The sequence below is a fragment of the Mytilus californianus genome, unplaced genomic scaffold (genome assembly GCF_021869535.1).
Source record: "Mytilus californianus isolate M0D057914Y unplaced genomic scaffold, xbMytCali1.0.p SCAF_8, whole genome shotgun sequence".
Classification (NCBI taxonomy): domain Eukaryota; kingdom Metazoa; phylum Mollusca; class Bivalvia; order Mytilida; family Mytilidae; genus Mytilus; species Mytilus californianus.
Genome location: NW_026262734.1, coordinates 5166416 through 5179477, shown reverse-complemented (window position 1 = coordinate 5179477; position 13062 = coordinate 5166416). Strand labels below are relative to the sequence as shown.

Genomic DNA, 13062 nt, shown 5'->3' with positions numbered 1-13062 from the left:
CAGGAGGGTATGGATGGTGTTCACATAATATAAAACAATGGGTAAAACATTAATGAATATAGATAAAATGCTCATAAGTATAAAAATAAAGCAAAATAATGCGCTAAAATATAAAGAAATGAAAATAATGGGTTGAAAAACGGCATAATAATTAAAGAATACAGAAATAAAATCACGGAAACCAGAGCCTCTGAAATAAGGATAGCATTACGTTGTTACAACCAGAAATATATCGTTCTACCTCTGGTATCTTTCGTCCCTCTTTTATAGAAATCATATTCTAACAAAAGTCAGCATAGTTAATTGCATTAATTAAAATTATTTAGATAATACAAAGAGTTATTTTCAAATAATGAAATTGAAATGAAAATGAAAATGAAAATGAAAAGAATATAAAATGAAAATAAAATGAAAATAAAATGAAAATGAAATGAAAATGAAAATGAAAATGAAAATGAAATGAAAATGAAATGAAAATGAAATGAAAATGAAATGAAAATGAAATGAAAATGAAATGAAAATGAAATGAAAATGAAATGAAAATGAAATGAAAATGAAATGAAAATGAAATGAAAATAAGGTAAAACAGCAATGAACTAGAAAACACTCTGAATTGACAGTTTTGTTAACAATAATTATATGTTGGACGTATAATCGGCACTACTACAATAAACAAATTGACATGCAATACCTTGCCCGAAATGGAGAAAACCAAAACCACCATATTTCTGTATAACAGTGATGGAAGATATTCTCAATTTTCAATAGTGATTGCTGTAGCTGTAATAGAATACAAGATATGAACTTGTATTTAAAATCTGTAAAGTTTGGTTTGTTTTTAGTCACAATGTTCATATTTTGTGTTATCATATTTATAATCAGCCCCTAAGATAGACCTTATCTTAATTCAACTTTCAAAAAGTAAAAATAAAAAATAAGAAAAAGATCTCCCGACTGACAAGGTAGGCATTTTACAGAAATATTGATTTCGCATACTTTTTGTATATTTATTGTATTTTTAACTCAAATTGATTGATGGTCATTTCAATTGAAACAAACGAATAGATAATTGAAAAAACAGTTTCTTTACACGGTGTCATGCTTTTAAAAGCAAGGACTTATATGTTACACCGCAAGGGATTAACTTCCTCCGATGATTATATTTCTTACCGTGAATGCAATTATCAAGTACGGGAAATAGATATGCAAGCTAGAGAAAAATTACTTAAAATAATTTGATCGTAAATTTCAGTTTTTGAAAAAGAATTGTTCCTAATTATTACGTTTCTGACAGATCTGCATTGAAATATTTCTTCATGATAATGGTGATTTTTCCTTATATAATGTTTCTTATTTCTTTTTTATCTGGAATGTAAAGCCAGACAAAACCCAAGAAATAATATAGCGTCATACGATTACATCATGATACTCACGGATGCATTACAATTGTTCTGATTCAATGATATGTATCGGGTTTCTCCTCTACAATATATAAATAACGGTGGAACAAGAAGAATATACCAGATTTTTCAGCAGTGCCATATCCAGATTCCTAAAATAAGATACAAGGTAGGTACAAACAGTTCAAGAGAAAAAATAAATTGATTAGTATTTAAATTTTTTTTTTTTTTTAAATTTATCAAAAAAGTCTAAAAAGAAAAATGAAACAATACTTAAAAGATTTCAAGTGCTTTTCTAGATTTACTTTTAGTCTATACTTTCATTACATTAAAACCATTCTGTTTCAGAAATCCAATCAGGTAGATAAATGACAATGGAACCAAAGGTAAGCATTTTTTCTTTTTTTTTTCATTAACTGAATTCTTTTTTTATTATTGTTTTGTTTCTTCATTTTCATGAACAATCATAATCAATAATGTTACTTCACACTAGTGATACTTATAAGAAAACAATTGCAATAAATACAGGAAAGGTGAATACGGTTTGTACATAAGTATATAGTCAACACTTCTGTGTTGACATGAATTATCATTGATATGGTCATAATTATAAACTAACTGTTTATAAAACCTTAGCTGTAGTTGGAAAAACTTTTCGGAATTGTGGGTCCTCAATGCTCTTCAACTTTGTTCTTTATTCAGCCATTTTGTTATTTTTTTTCGAGTGTCAATGAGGAGTCTTTCGTAGACGAAACTCGGGTCTTGCGTACATAATTCTAATACTTCTATCTATGATGAGTTTTCACATCACAACTAATATATTTATGTATTTACTGCGAGTCAGGCAATATAATAAATAAAACATCAAAAAGCTATAACAACGAAACAAAAACTAATCAAACAAACAATTTGACTTATTTTTGTCTTTAAAATTTCGAAAAATGTGCTGTATCCTAGATTGATAACTACTTTATCTCATTTCTTTTATTATGTAATAAGAACGGGGGATTTATTAAATAATCATTATAAACAGGAAACCATGGCTTCATTTAGGTAAAGCATAAGAGAAATTTATAGAAATGATTTATTAATATTGACTATCAGCACGTATTCAAGTTCTACAACTACTTTTTCAATTAACAGCAAATTCGGCTTGTCCAATTTTGTCCGCTTCTATTCAAATTTATGTTATTTCCAATTGTAATTATCAATAACTTTACCATTCCATCCTTTTGTCATAAAGATAATCTATTAAAAATAAGATAAGGTTTTGGATTTTTCTCAAATTACAAAAAAATATGAAAAGCATATATCTATTTGTTTTTAATTTGAACACAGGATTACATCGCATTTTTCAATTATTTCGTTATCAAAGGAGTACCCCCAGTAAGAACCCTTTTTGGCCTCAAAATAAAGCAGTTTTACAAAATTGTTAAAATGTAAATTTTTAGCTATTTATTGGAAAGAAGAATACTTCTGTTACATGAATATGGGCTGTTTTTGACAATACAATGCACATGTATCGGGTACTAGCACCATTAAGTCATGCTAAATTACTGAAATCTTCGAAATTTTAGCATTTTGGTTAATTTTTAGACGGTTTCCGTCTGAAATGGAAGTTGCCGCATTTGTGTTCATTCTTAACATTTAAATGTAAGTTGTATTTGATGATAATACATAACATATATAAAGGTTGATAATGAACACGGATGCGGCCACTTTCATTTTTGACAAAAACCATCTGAAAAGTGACATATTATGGCATATTTGATAGATTTTTCATATTTAAGCTTGAATTTGAGCGTCTTTAATGACTAAATCAGTTCAAATCTTTCACATAAACTGATTCAATCGACTTAAGTAGACCCTTGAGTGTTTAAAAAGTGTAAAAAATCTTTCATCAGATGAACTTGAATTTTGAGGCCAACATCGGCCCTTACCGGACCTACTCCTTTCAAATTTAACTCGAATGCAATGTGTTCCAAAACACATGGTTATCTCATTATTTTATAAAATTGTCCGCTGTATATCAAATGTTGAATAACGTGTAGTTGCTAAAATGCGTGCTGTTCGAATTCTATAATATTCATCGTCCTACGCAGTGATTGAACATATTTCGAAAAAAAAATCAAACTGAAAAATACCTTTCTTTTGACATTCCATACTTGTTATTAATTGAAGCAACCCATTGATTTTTTACTGGAAAACTGATTACTTGCCTCAAATTACCGTTTTTATAGTCAAATTTAATATATATATATATATGTTTTTTTCTTTTTATAGATCACCTTATATAAAGAACCTAACTTTGCAGGCGATTTTAAAGTATTATCGGAGGGTTGTGAAAAATTGGTAGATGTAGGATTTCCTGATGGTGCATCAAGTGTCAAGGTGGAAAGTGGAGTGTAAGTATGTTGCATCTCAAAGCTTACGGGATTTTTACATCAGACAATGAATTAACTCAGAAATATATATATACAAAAAAGTTCAAAATGCACTAAAAGTCCTTTAATAACTGCATTTTTTCTCTAACCGGTTTCACAACTTTGTGATAATCATGGACGATAACGTAAATGATAGTCCTTAACAATATATATATATATATAAATCCTGTTAGTCAAATGCGTTTTGTTTAAATATACTTTTTCACTTTTTTGGTCTTTTGGAAAATGTTGTTTGTTCTGTATTAAGACCCCTCTACCAAGAAATTTGTTTTGCATGCACACGTATACAAATTGCGGTTTTTATCCAACGCAATCATAAGTTTGAACGTTGTTTTCAATTAAGACTTATTTATATTTTTTTCGTTTGGGCTTGTATTATATTTGCCTTCGGGTTTATATGATCCGTTCATCCTATTTCGACTCTCAAAATTCCAGAGTCTCCTAAATTGAGGTAAATTATATGGCCTTCCAAATACCGTTTCGATTCCTAACATCACTGAAGAGACATTAATTGTCGAAATCCGGTTATGGTGTACAAATTTTTACACCTCATGTTTGCGGTATACTATCTTTTCCGCAAGTTTATTGTTTTCTGTTTGTAATTAAATATTTATATATTTTGATGTTAACTTTATTTTCAGTTTATATAAATTCTTAAATAAAATTAACAACAAAATAAAAAAATAAAATCAAGAAATAAAAAGTCAACCTTCCACCCTTCACAGGACTTCTAACATTACAACAGCGTATTGTTGCACTGATTTAATCTAACTTATTGTTAGGGTGTTTTCAGCTTTTTTGAAGAGAAACAGTTCTTATTTGTTTAGTTTTGGATTTAATATTTTTATAAGATACTTTTCCATTTGTTCTCTGTATGTCGCAGTGTCTATTTTACATAATTATATGGAACAGGAAAAGTTTAAATTTTTTATTTCCGCATCGTTCAATGTGTTCGTCTAACAAAATTGTCCGTGTGCTTGGGTTTCGTATTTGTTCTCAATGGACCCTGACCCTTTCACAAAGGCTATTTTCCGTTTGTTCAGTATAGTTTTCCGTGCATCCTGAACAGGTTATGCAGTAAATCAAATTTTCGCACTTGGATGTCATGTTGGCGTTATTTGTGAATGATTTTGGATCATTGATTTATTCGAATTCCGGTCTATAGATAATTATGATTACCCCTATCTTTGCAAACTCCACATCTGTCGCTACAAATATCGACACGAATCTGTAGCTTTACTTTTGCGGCATTAAAAATTTTGATTACGCCAAGATAATATGTAATAACAATGGTAGTAAATAGGTCTTCGTTTCTTTTTCTTTTGTAGTACGGAGCTAGGTCATTGTTAATTCCTTTGCCTTTTTCATGCCGTCTTCGATTATCTTGATTGAGTGACTCTGTTGAATAAGATATTCTTTGAGTTCTGCTTATCTTTTTTTTCACAGGTCTTCAACTACAACTATGGCGCAAATTCGTCTTGCAAAACAATAGGGAATGTTCCGCTTTGTATGCGACGTATGACACCAGTAAAAATTCAGATATTGATGTGTGTCAGTTTTCTTATAAAATAAACAAGTAGTAATTTGACCATTTAATATTTTAATCAAAATGTCTAAAAAGGTAAATCGTTCTGTACTGGTTTCCATACTAAAGTTGATTGAAGGGTGCAGAGAGTTTCGAATATCTTTGAGTACGGTCAATTTTTCTCGTGGCTTTATCCAAAAAATGAGACAGTCATCGAGCTATCTTTTTCATTGGTCTAAAACGTATTCTTGGAATGTTATATCAAATTTGTTTTACATCTTTTCGTATATAGTATTTCTTCTAAGAAACCCTTACTAGGTTTGCATACATTGGTGCGACCTTTTTGCTCATTGTAGTACCTTTTATTGGTTTATATGTTGCACCATCGAAATTAATTAAACTTCCTTCGAGTACTATTCTAAGTGCTTCGATAATGAATTCAGTTTTGAATCTATTGTCGATTTTATATCTGTATTCATCAACCCAGAATTTAACTGCTATCAGTCCTAATTCGTGGGGTATGTTTGTGCATTTACTTGTCTTTTTCTCTGCGAGTAAGATTTTATTTGCAAGTGTATGGGTTGACTGGGAAATTCAGTAATTGTATCAATATCGGAATCCCACCCTGGTTTTGAAGTGCGATCAGACTTATTCCTTACTATCGATTTATTATCCTTTGGCTCGTTGTCTGAACATACCTTGTTCTCATTCACGTTGTATTATTCTACCGATGCCCCTATCTCTCATTGTTATCAATCTTATATTGCAAGAATATTGATGTGTAGAGTTTCAATAGGTATCAGTTCTTGGAACATTACTTCTTTGTTTTAGTAGACCTACCGATTATTTTAGAAAGTAAGAACAATAAAAAAAGAAGACCAAATGTTAAATAGTCCGCGACAGGCAAGTATTCTGACAAAAACACTAACGTGAGCAAAATTCGAAATGAGCGAGTCAATTTTCATGTCGATATTGGTGCTGACAAAAAATTAGGAGTTTGCAAAGTTAGAAGTAATTATAATTATCTATAGACCGGAATTTCAAAGATATTTAATGTTCGAAAATCCTTCACAATTAACGCCGATATGACATCGAAGTCCTAAAATTTAATATACTGCATAACCTGTCCAGGATGCAAGGAAAACTATATTCGACAACGGGAAATATCCGTTGTGAAAGGTTCGGGGTTCACAGACAACCAATACAAGACCCAAGCCCACGGAAAAATTCGTTAAAGAAACACATTGAACGATGCGGAAAAAATAAATTCAAAATTTCCCCTTTCTATATATATAAAAAGACACTGATACATATAGAGAAAAAATGGAAAAGTATCTAATAAAGATATTGATACCAAAACTGATCAGATAAGAACGGGCTCTTTTCCAAAAAGCTGGAAACACCCGAAGAATGAGATGGATTAAAATAGTGGTCAATACGATGAAGCAACGTTTTAAAAACACTCAACAACGTCTTGACAAGTCCCGTGAAGGATGAAAGTGCAAGACTAAAAACATTTGCGTTTATTTTGTGTTAATTTTATTTCAAATATATAATTCTGTGCAGTATTGAAATATATATATATATATGTGTGTGTGTATGCGTGTGTGTGTTATTTTCTGACAAAGTTTACATAATCTATATTTAAAAAAATAGAATTATTGCTTAGAATATTTCTAGCATGTTGAGATCAAAGTCTGTTTGAAAGAATTTAATGAAGTTTACTTTAAACCGATATTACTATGTATTGGAGTCTTTCATATACAATAACCAATAACAAACCAGGCTTATAATTAAGATCACTACCCGCGAGTCTCAACCAACCAGTGCAGCTCAAAATCAATTAGATGAACAACTCAACAATCAACAACATGACAAAGTTTAAGTACACTGTAAACCAACAAAAAGCAGAACTTCTGGCTAAGGCCATTTTTGTCTGAGAGTAGAACAAACTTCATGAATCGATTGGTTTAAATATTTTTCATAACATAGATTATAAATTGATTCATCATTAAATAATTGTATTCTTGAAAAGCACTCATTCGTTTCATTATAGATGGATATTGTACAAAAATGAAGACTACAAAGGGGATATCTGTGTAGTTATAGATAAAGGACAGGAGACCAAATGTTCTATATCCTCATTAAAGCCTTTAGAGAATGCAGAAGTCGTAAGTATAATTAAAAATTTTACTGAATTCTTCCATAAATACAAAGATTTGGTTTGCAAGTTTGGCTGTACATGTAGAAAACTCATTTCAAACGGAATAGCACATCCTAAATTGTACGTTGATGTTGTTTACCAAGCCAGGAAATATAGATACGATCCGGGTGAACTTATCAATCTCTTAAATAAAATTATTGTAAAAGGTTACCAATTCAACACTGTAATTAGATCTGTGAATATTGTTTTATTGGTATAAATATAGATTTTGTTACGAGTAAATTAAAATCGTACTACATAGTATTGTTATTCAACTATGCACTTTAAAGGTACTGCAACCTGTCGATACCTTTATTTATTTTTTTGGCATTGCACAAGGTCATGCTTTTAGTCTTATATACATGATTTTTTCGTCAAGTTGTTATTGGCTTTGAACTAGCTGTCAGTAACTGCAAGTACTCTCAGATCTGAACTTTGTGTCGTTTTTGTTGTTAGGGATGTATAAATACCCTGCCACGTCCGGTTTTTGTTAGATGTTTTTTCTGCTTTGTATCGATCTGATGAGTTAAGCCGTTTTGTACTGGTTTTTATAGTTTGTTCTTATGTCATGATGTAACACCACTGTCCCAGGTTAAGGGGTGGGTTGAAAGCTCACAAACATGTTTAACCCCGCCATAATCTATATGAGATTGTCTCAAGTCAAGAGCCTGTAGTTCAGTACTTCGTTTGGTTCACGTCTGTCATATTTGTTTTTCGTAATTGTTTTGTTATAAATTAGGCTGTTAGTTTTCTTTTTGGAATTGTTTTCATGTCGGGGCCTTTAATAGCCGACTATAAGGTATGGGTTTTATGTTGAAGGCCGTACGGTTGCCTATAATTGCTTACATCCACTTTATTGGAACTTTGGTGGATAGTTGTCACATTAGCAATCATACCACATCTCCTTTATTTCATATACTTTCATTAGTAAGAGTACACATTAGGATATCAAATGATTTTTTGTCTTTACGGAGAGTTCCTTCCAAAGTTTAATATGCATGTAAAAGCATTTACAAAGCATGATAAAGCAAAATGTTGTAACACAAATTTGTATTTTTTCAGAAATTTTGAAGCAAATTTCCCCTCAATCACTGACAGTATTAGATGAAATGAAATATACCCACTGACTTTATTCTCAAAATGGAGGATACTGACAAAGAGTCATATTTGAAGTTTTTGTTATTGCATGGTTGACTTTTACTCTGTTGACACACCAAGTCCTGCTGCTTTTGGAGCTCATGCGATTCTCTCAGTTTTTATTTGTTACCTTTATTTATCTTCTTAATCGATTGATGATATTTGAAGATGGGTAAAATACAGTTTCTTAAATCAATATCTAACTATGCGTTAGTTTCGTCTTTTTATTAAGCAAGTTCTATTACACCATTGGACCCCGTTTGGGAGACTTATGTTACATATGACATTAGTGGCGCTCAAGTCAAAACTGTTGTATGGCCATGCATATCAAATACAAAGTTTTTGTATGCATTTTGATATGAGAAAGTAACAAAAAGTTCATGATTTTATTGAAGAACTATTTGCTATTACAACATTGGTCCCAGTTAGTGGGAGGGTTGACATCTCACAAACATTTTTACCCATGCCTCATCCTTTATGTGCCTGTCCCAAGTCAGAAGCCTATAATTTATAGGTTGTCGTTTGAATAGTCTGCAATATTTGTTATCAATTAGACTATTGTTTTTTTCCTTAATTTACTCCACATTTGGTAATGCCGGAGTATTAAATAGGTTTAGCACGGTGTCCTATAATTGCTTACAAATACGTCCTTTGAACTCGGATAGACAGTTTTTCCATTGAAAATCATGCCACATCTCACAAATCCTTTCTTTTGAAGCTCTCTGAATTTATAATTATTATCATAAAAAAGTATATAAAAGAACCAAAATTAAAGGTAAATTCAGAAAGGGGAACTCTATAAGAACTGACAAAATCAAACCAATCAACGAAACAAATTTAAAACAATGGTCATGTTCCTGACTTGGTACAGGCATTTCCGACGAAACTAGCGGATTAAACCTGGTTTTAAAGCTACTAAAACACCCCACTTGTATGACAGTAAAATAGTTCCGTTTTGTTGACACATTGGGTGAGTAACCTAAACAGACATAATAGATTAACATGACAACAATTGGAATCCAGCAGTCAAAACTGTGTAAACATAAATCACACACATTTACCGCAACTACATACTAAATTCAAACAAATATAAAATTAATCAAACAAAGACGCCAACAAAAAAGGTTGTTGTAGTTGATATATGAAGATGTAGTAAAAATATTCAATTAGAAATTTCGGTGAATTTACAGGATCAAATAAGCCCAACACATTGTTGTTAACTTTAATAGAGTAGAACAATTTGATTCCTTTCAGGATTTATCTGTGCATCCAAAGTGTACGATTTATCAGCATCATTTTACTGGAAGGTCATCTACTCATACACAGGATGCTTCAAACCTGGGAAACTTGAACAATGATGCATCTTCCATAAGAGTACAGAGTGGAGCGTAAGTTAATTCTAGTAGTATCAAAAGAATATCACATTTGCTAAAGGAAATAACGTTCATATACAACTGCAAAGAGAGACTGTAATGTATCCGTTTTGGATACAGAATTCCACGGATACCTGACCAAAAATCTCCTCATTTTAAATTCACGATAAAGCATTCAGCACAAGTCAAAAGATATAACTTCACTTAGACCTCATTTGACGGCAACCACAGTTTACCGCTATTCACATCTTGTAAATTCTTTTATATTTCACTGATGAGTAGTAAAACCAAACCTGAGGGAATCGCATGATTTTCAAATGGAACTAGGAAAGCAGCCCCTGCTATGCATGCATCACAAGACGACAAAATAAAATCATTGAGTAAAACGCTGCATTTATGCATTGAATAATATATGCTGGGCAATATACAAAGTAAAACAACAAAGCAACCTATGACAACATCAAGATATTACAAGAAAAAGACATATAACCTAGATGAACTGGTTTCAAATTCTGATTCCTGGATAAAAAGATAACAGACATTTTACAAGAAGCTATTTCAACAACAACAAATATGGAATAATTTCAAAAATATATAAACATCTAAGCAAATAATCATCGCTTTATTTGCATTTTTATCCTCCTCAAACATATTTGCACTAGAAACTAGTTCTGAATATTATTTTTTTATTTATATCCGTTAGTCCATAAAACTATTTTGGGTTGTTAATTTAGTAAACCGCTGAAAATCAATCTAGATTTTAGTTTAAGGTGAGGGGCAAACATTCCAAAAACTAGTTTGTGGATTGAATTCCATCAAATAATTTAGTGTCTAGAATCATTATAGCATATTCCTTCGTTTCCATAATGATTCAGCAGTCATCAGATAAGAATAAAATCATTTTTTTTTCTTGTTTATCAGTAATGTTCGATGATAATCATAGTCAATTGTAGTTGTTCTACATTAGATAACGAACATAGACTACAAAACTCTATGCACATAACCACGGCCTCGTAAATGATAATAAACACCAAATTAACGTTTTAAATTGAAACCCACAATACAGTATCATGTGCTGAGTTTAATTGAACATTATGAAACATAGTATCATGTCGACAAGATATAGTTAGCAATTTATAAATTATACTGAAATCAAAATATATTAAAATATAGCATAAATTAACTCACACAGGGAATATGTTTTTTTTTTAACTTTGATACACGTTTATTCGAGTCAGCCCTGTCGTTCTGAATGGTAATTGCCCATAAAGAGAAGGAAATATCATAACGGTCTATGGACAGACAACTAAAAGAACGTCATTTCAATCTAATTCATTTCCTTTAAACGGTTGAAATAACAGTTTTGTTTGTTGTGTTCACATCAAACGAAGTAGAGTAATTGTAAGTCTTTAGATGATAAAAGTTTGGGCTATGTATTATTCTCTTCACGTTTAATGTAATTGTGCAGAAACATTGCGTGAGCAGTTAATCTAGCTTATTACAGACTGTTTTCCGGATCAGAATGCATTGCCTTAGAAATCTAAAAATAGACAAATCAGATCTTCTTTGATACACAAGAAGTGTACATATTAAATAACTTCACAAAACATTTTTTCATGAGTGTACCATGGAAACTTGTTCATGATAACATGAGACCTTCGACTAGAAATCGAAATCACTTTTCCTTAAAAAAGGACTGCACATTTAAATACAAATTGCTGTTTCAGTCAGATATATGCACTTGTACTATATAGAAATAAGGAGATGTGGTATGATTGCCAATGAGACAACTATCCACCAAAGTTCAAATTTAGTGGGTGTAAGCAATTCTAGGCAACCATACGGCCTTCAACAATGAGATAAACCCATACCGTATAGGCTGCTATAAAAGATTCCGACATAAAATATATGGAACAATTCTATTGAGAAAACTAGCGGCCTAATTTATAACAAATCAATTTACGAAAAACAAATATGACAGACATGAACCAACGACAACCACTGAACTACAGGCTCCTGACTTTGGTCAAGCACAAAAAGAATGTGGCGGGGTTAAACATGTTTGTGAACGCTAGTCCGTTTCGTCGTTAAACCAATATTCTTGTTCTCACTTAGAAAAAAATTATATTTAAGATATCGCTCGTTTAAATCAAAGATGGTGTTTCATATTGTTCTGTTCTGAGTATCCTAACGTAATTAGAAGATCTGAATGCGTAGAAACTTTTTCAATCATTTCTCATATTTACATATTCTTCTTCTATTCTAGTAATTTTAAACGCAGCGCTTGTTCCTATCATCCTTTTATAACTCGTATTACTTTTGTTAGTTGTCGTATATGTACAAGGCATAAGCTATGAATTGAGAATATGTCAACATGTTAAAATAAAAACCAAAAATCGAGAATACTTATAAAAAGAGTAGAGATAATGTTTACGTTCGTAAATAAAAACATTATGCTTTAATTCAATAGATGGGTTGCATATGAAGATGGTAATTTCGGCGGTAAACAGACACTGTTCCTGCGAGGATACCATAAACATGATACCTTTGCAAAGTGGTATCCCGGATATGGAAAATTTCCAAATGACAGGTTTTCTTCGATTAAAGCACTACCAATTGTAAGGTTTTTTTAAAGTTATAATCATTATCACGAGACATTAAGTCTGCATAATAGATGAAACACAGAAAGAACATTACACACTATCTTCATTTTGAATATTAAAACTTTGAGTTTGTAGTTGTTGCAAAACGTATTCTTTGTGCTGTAATCTGACAAAGCTGCATTCAGCAATGTCTGTATGGTAAAAGATCACCTATAATATATTGCTATAAATTTGGATTTAGGATTTGAAACGTGTGGAATTAATAGGAGTCATCATAACAGGTCATATCAATATAACATTATACCAATATGTATGATACGGTTCTGCAGATACAGGAATACAGAAATATTTGGCATGTTTCTGTACTACAAAAAAGA

The 13062-nt window shown here is 31.2% G+C and overlaps 1 protein-coding gene across 4 annotated transcripts in view; it reads left to right on the top strand.

Annotated features, from left to right (window-relative positions):
* The first annotated feature begins 1503 nt into the window (after window positions 1-1503).
* The window catches only part of LOC127710433 (very large A-kinase anchor protein-like), a 432438-nt gene continuing 420879 nt past the window's right edge, over window positions 1504-13062 (top strand). For 3 of the 4 annotated variants that reach the window (XM_052216262.1, XM_052216261.1, XM_052216260.1), the window contains exons 1-6: window positions 1510-1569; window positions 1749-1786; window positions 3684-3805; window positions 7426-7540; window positions 9964-10097; window positions 12553-12700. In XM_052216262.1, the coding sequence (XP_052072222.1) occupies window positions 1769-1786; window positions 3684-3805; window positions 7426-7540; window positions 9964-10097; window positions 12553-12700 (537 nt within the window). In that variant the 5' untranslated portion in view covers window positions 1510-1569; window positions 1749-1768. Of the gene's footprint in view, window positions 1570-1748; window positions 1787-3683; window positions 3806-7425; window positions 7541-9963; window positions 10098-12552; window positions 12701-13062 lie in introns of all 4 variants that reach the window. The other variant, XM_052216259.1, reaches the window with a different exon arrangement.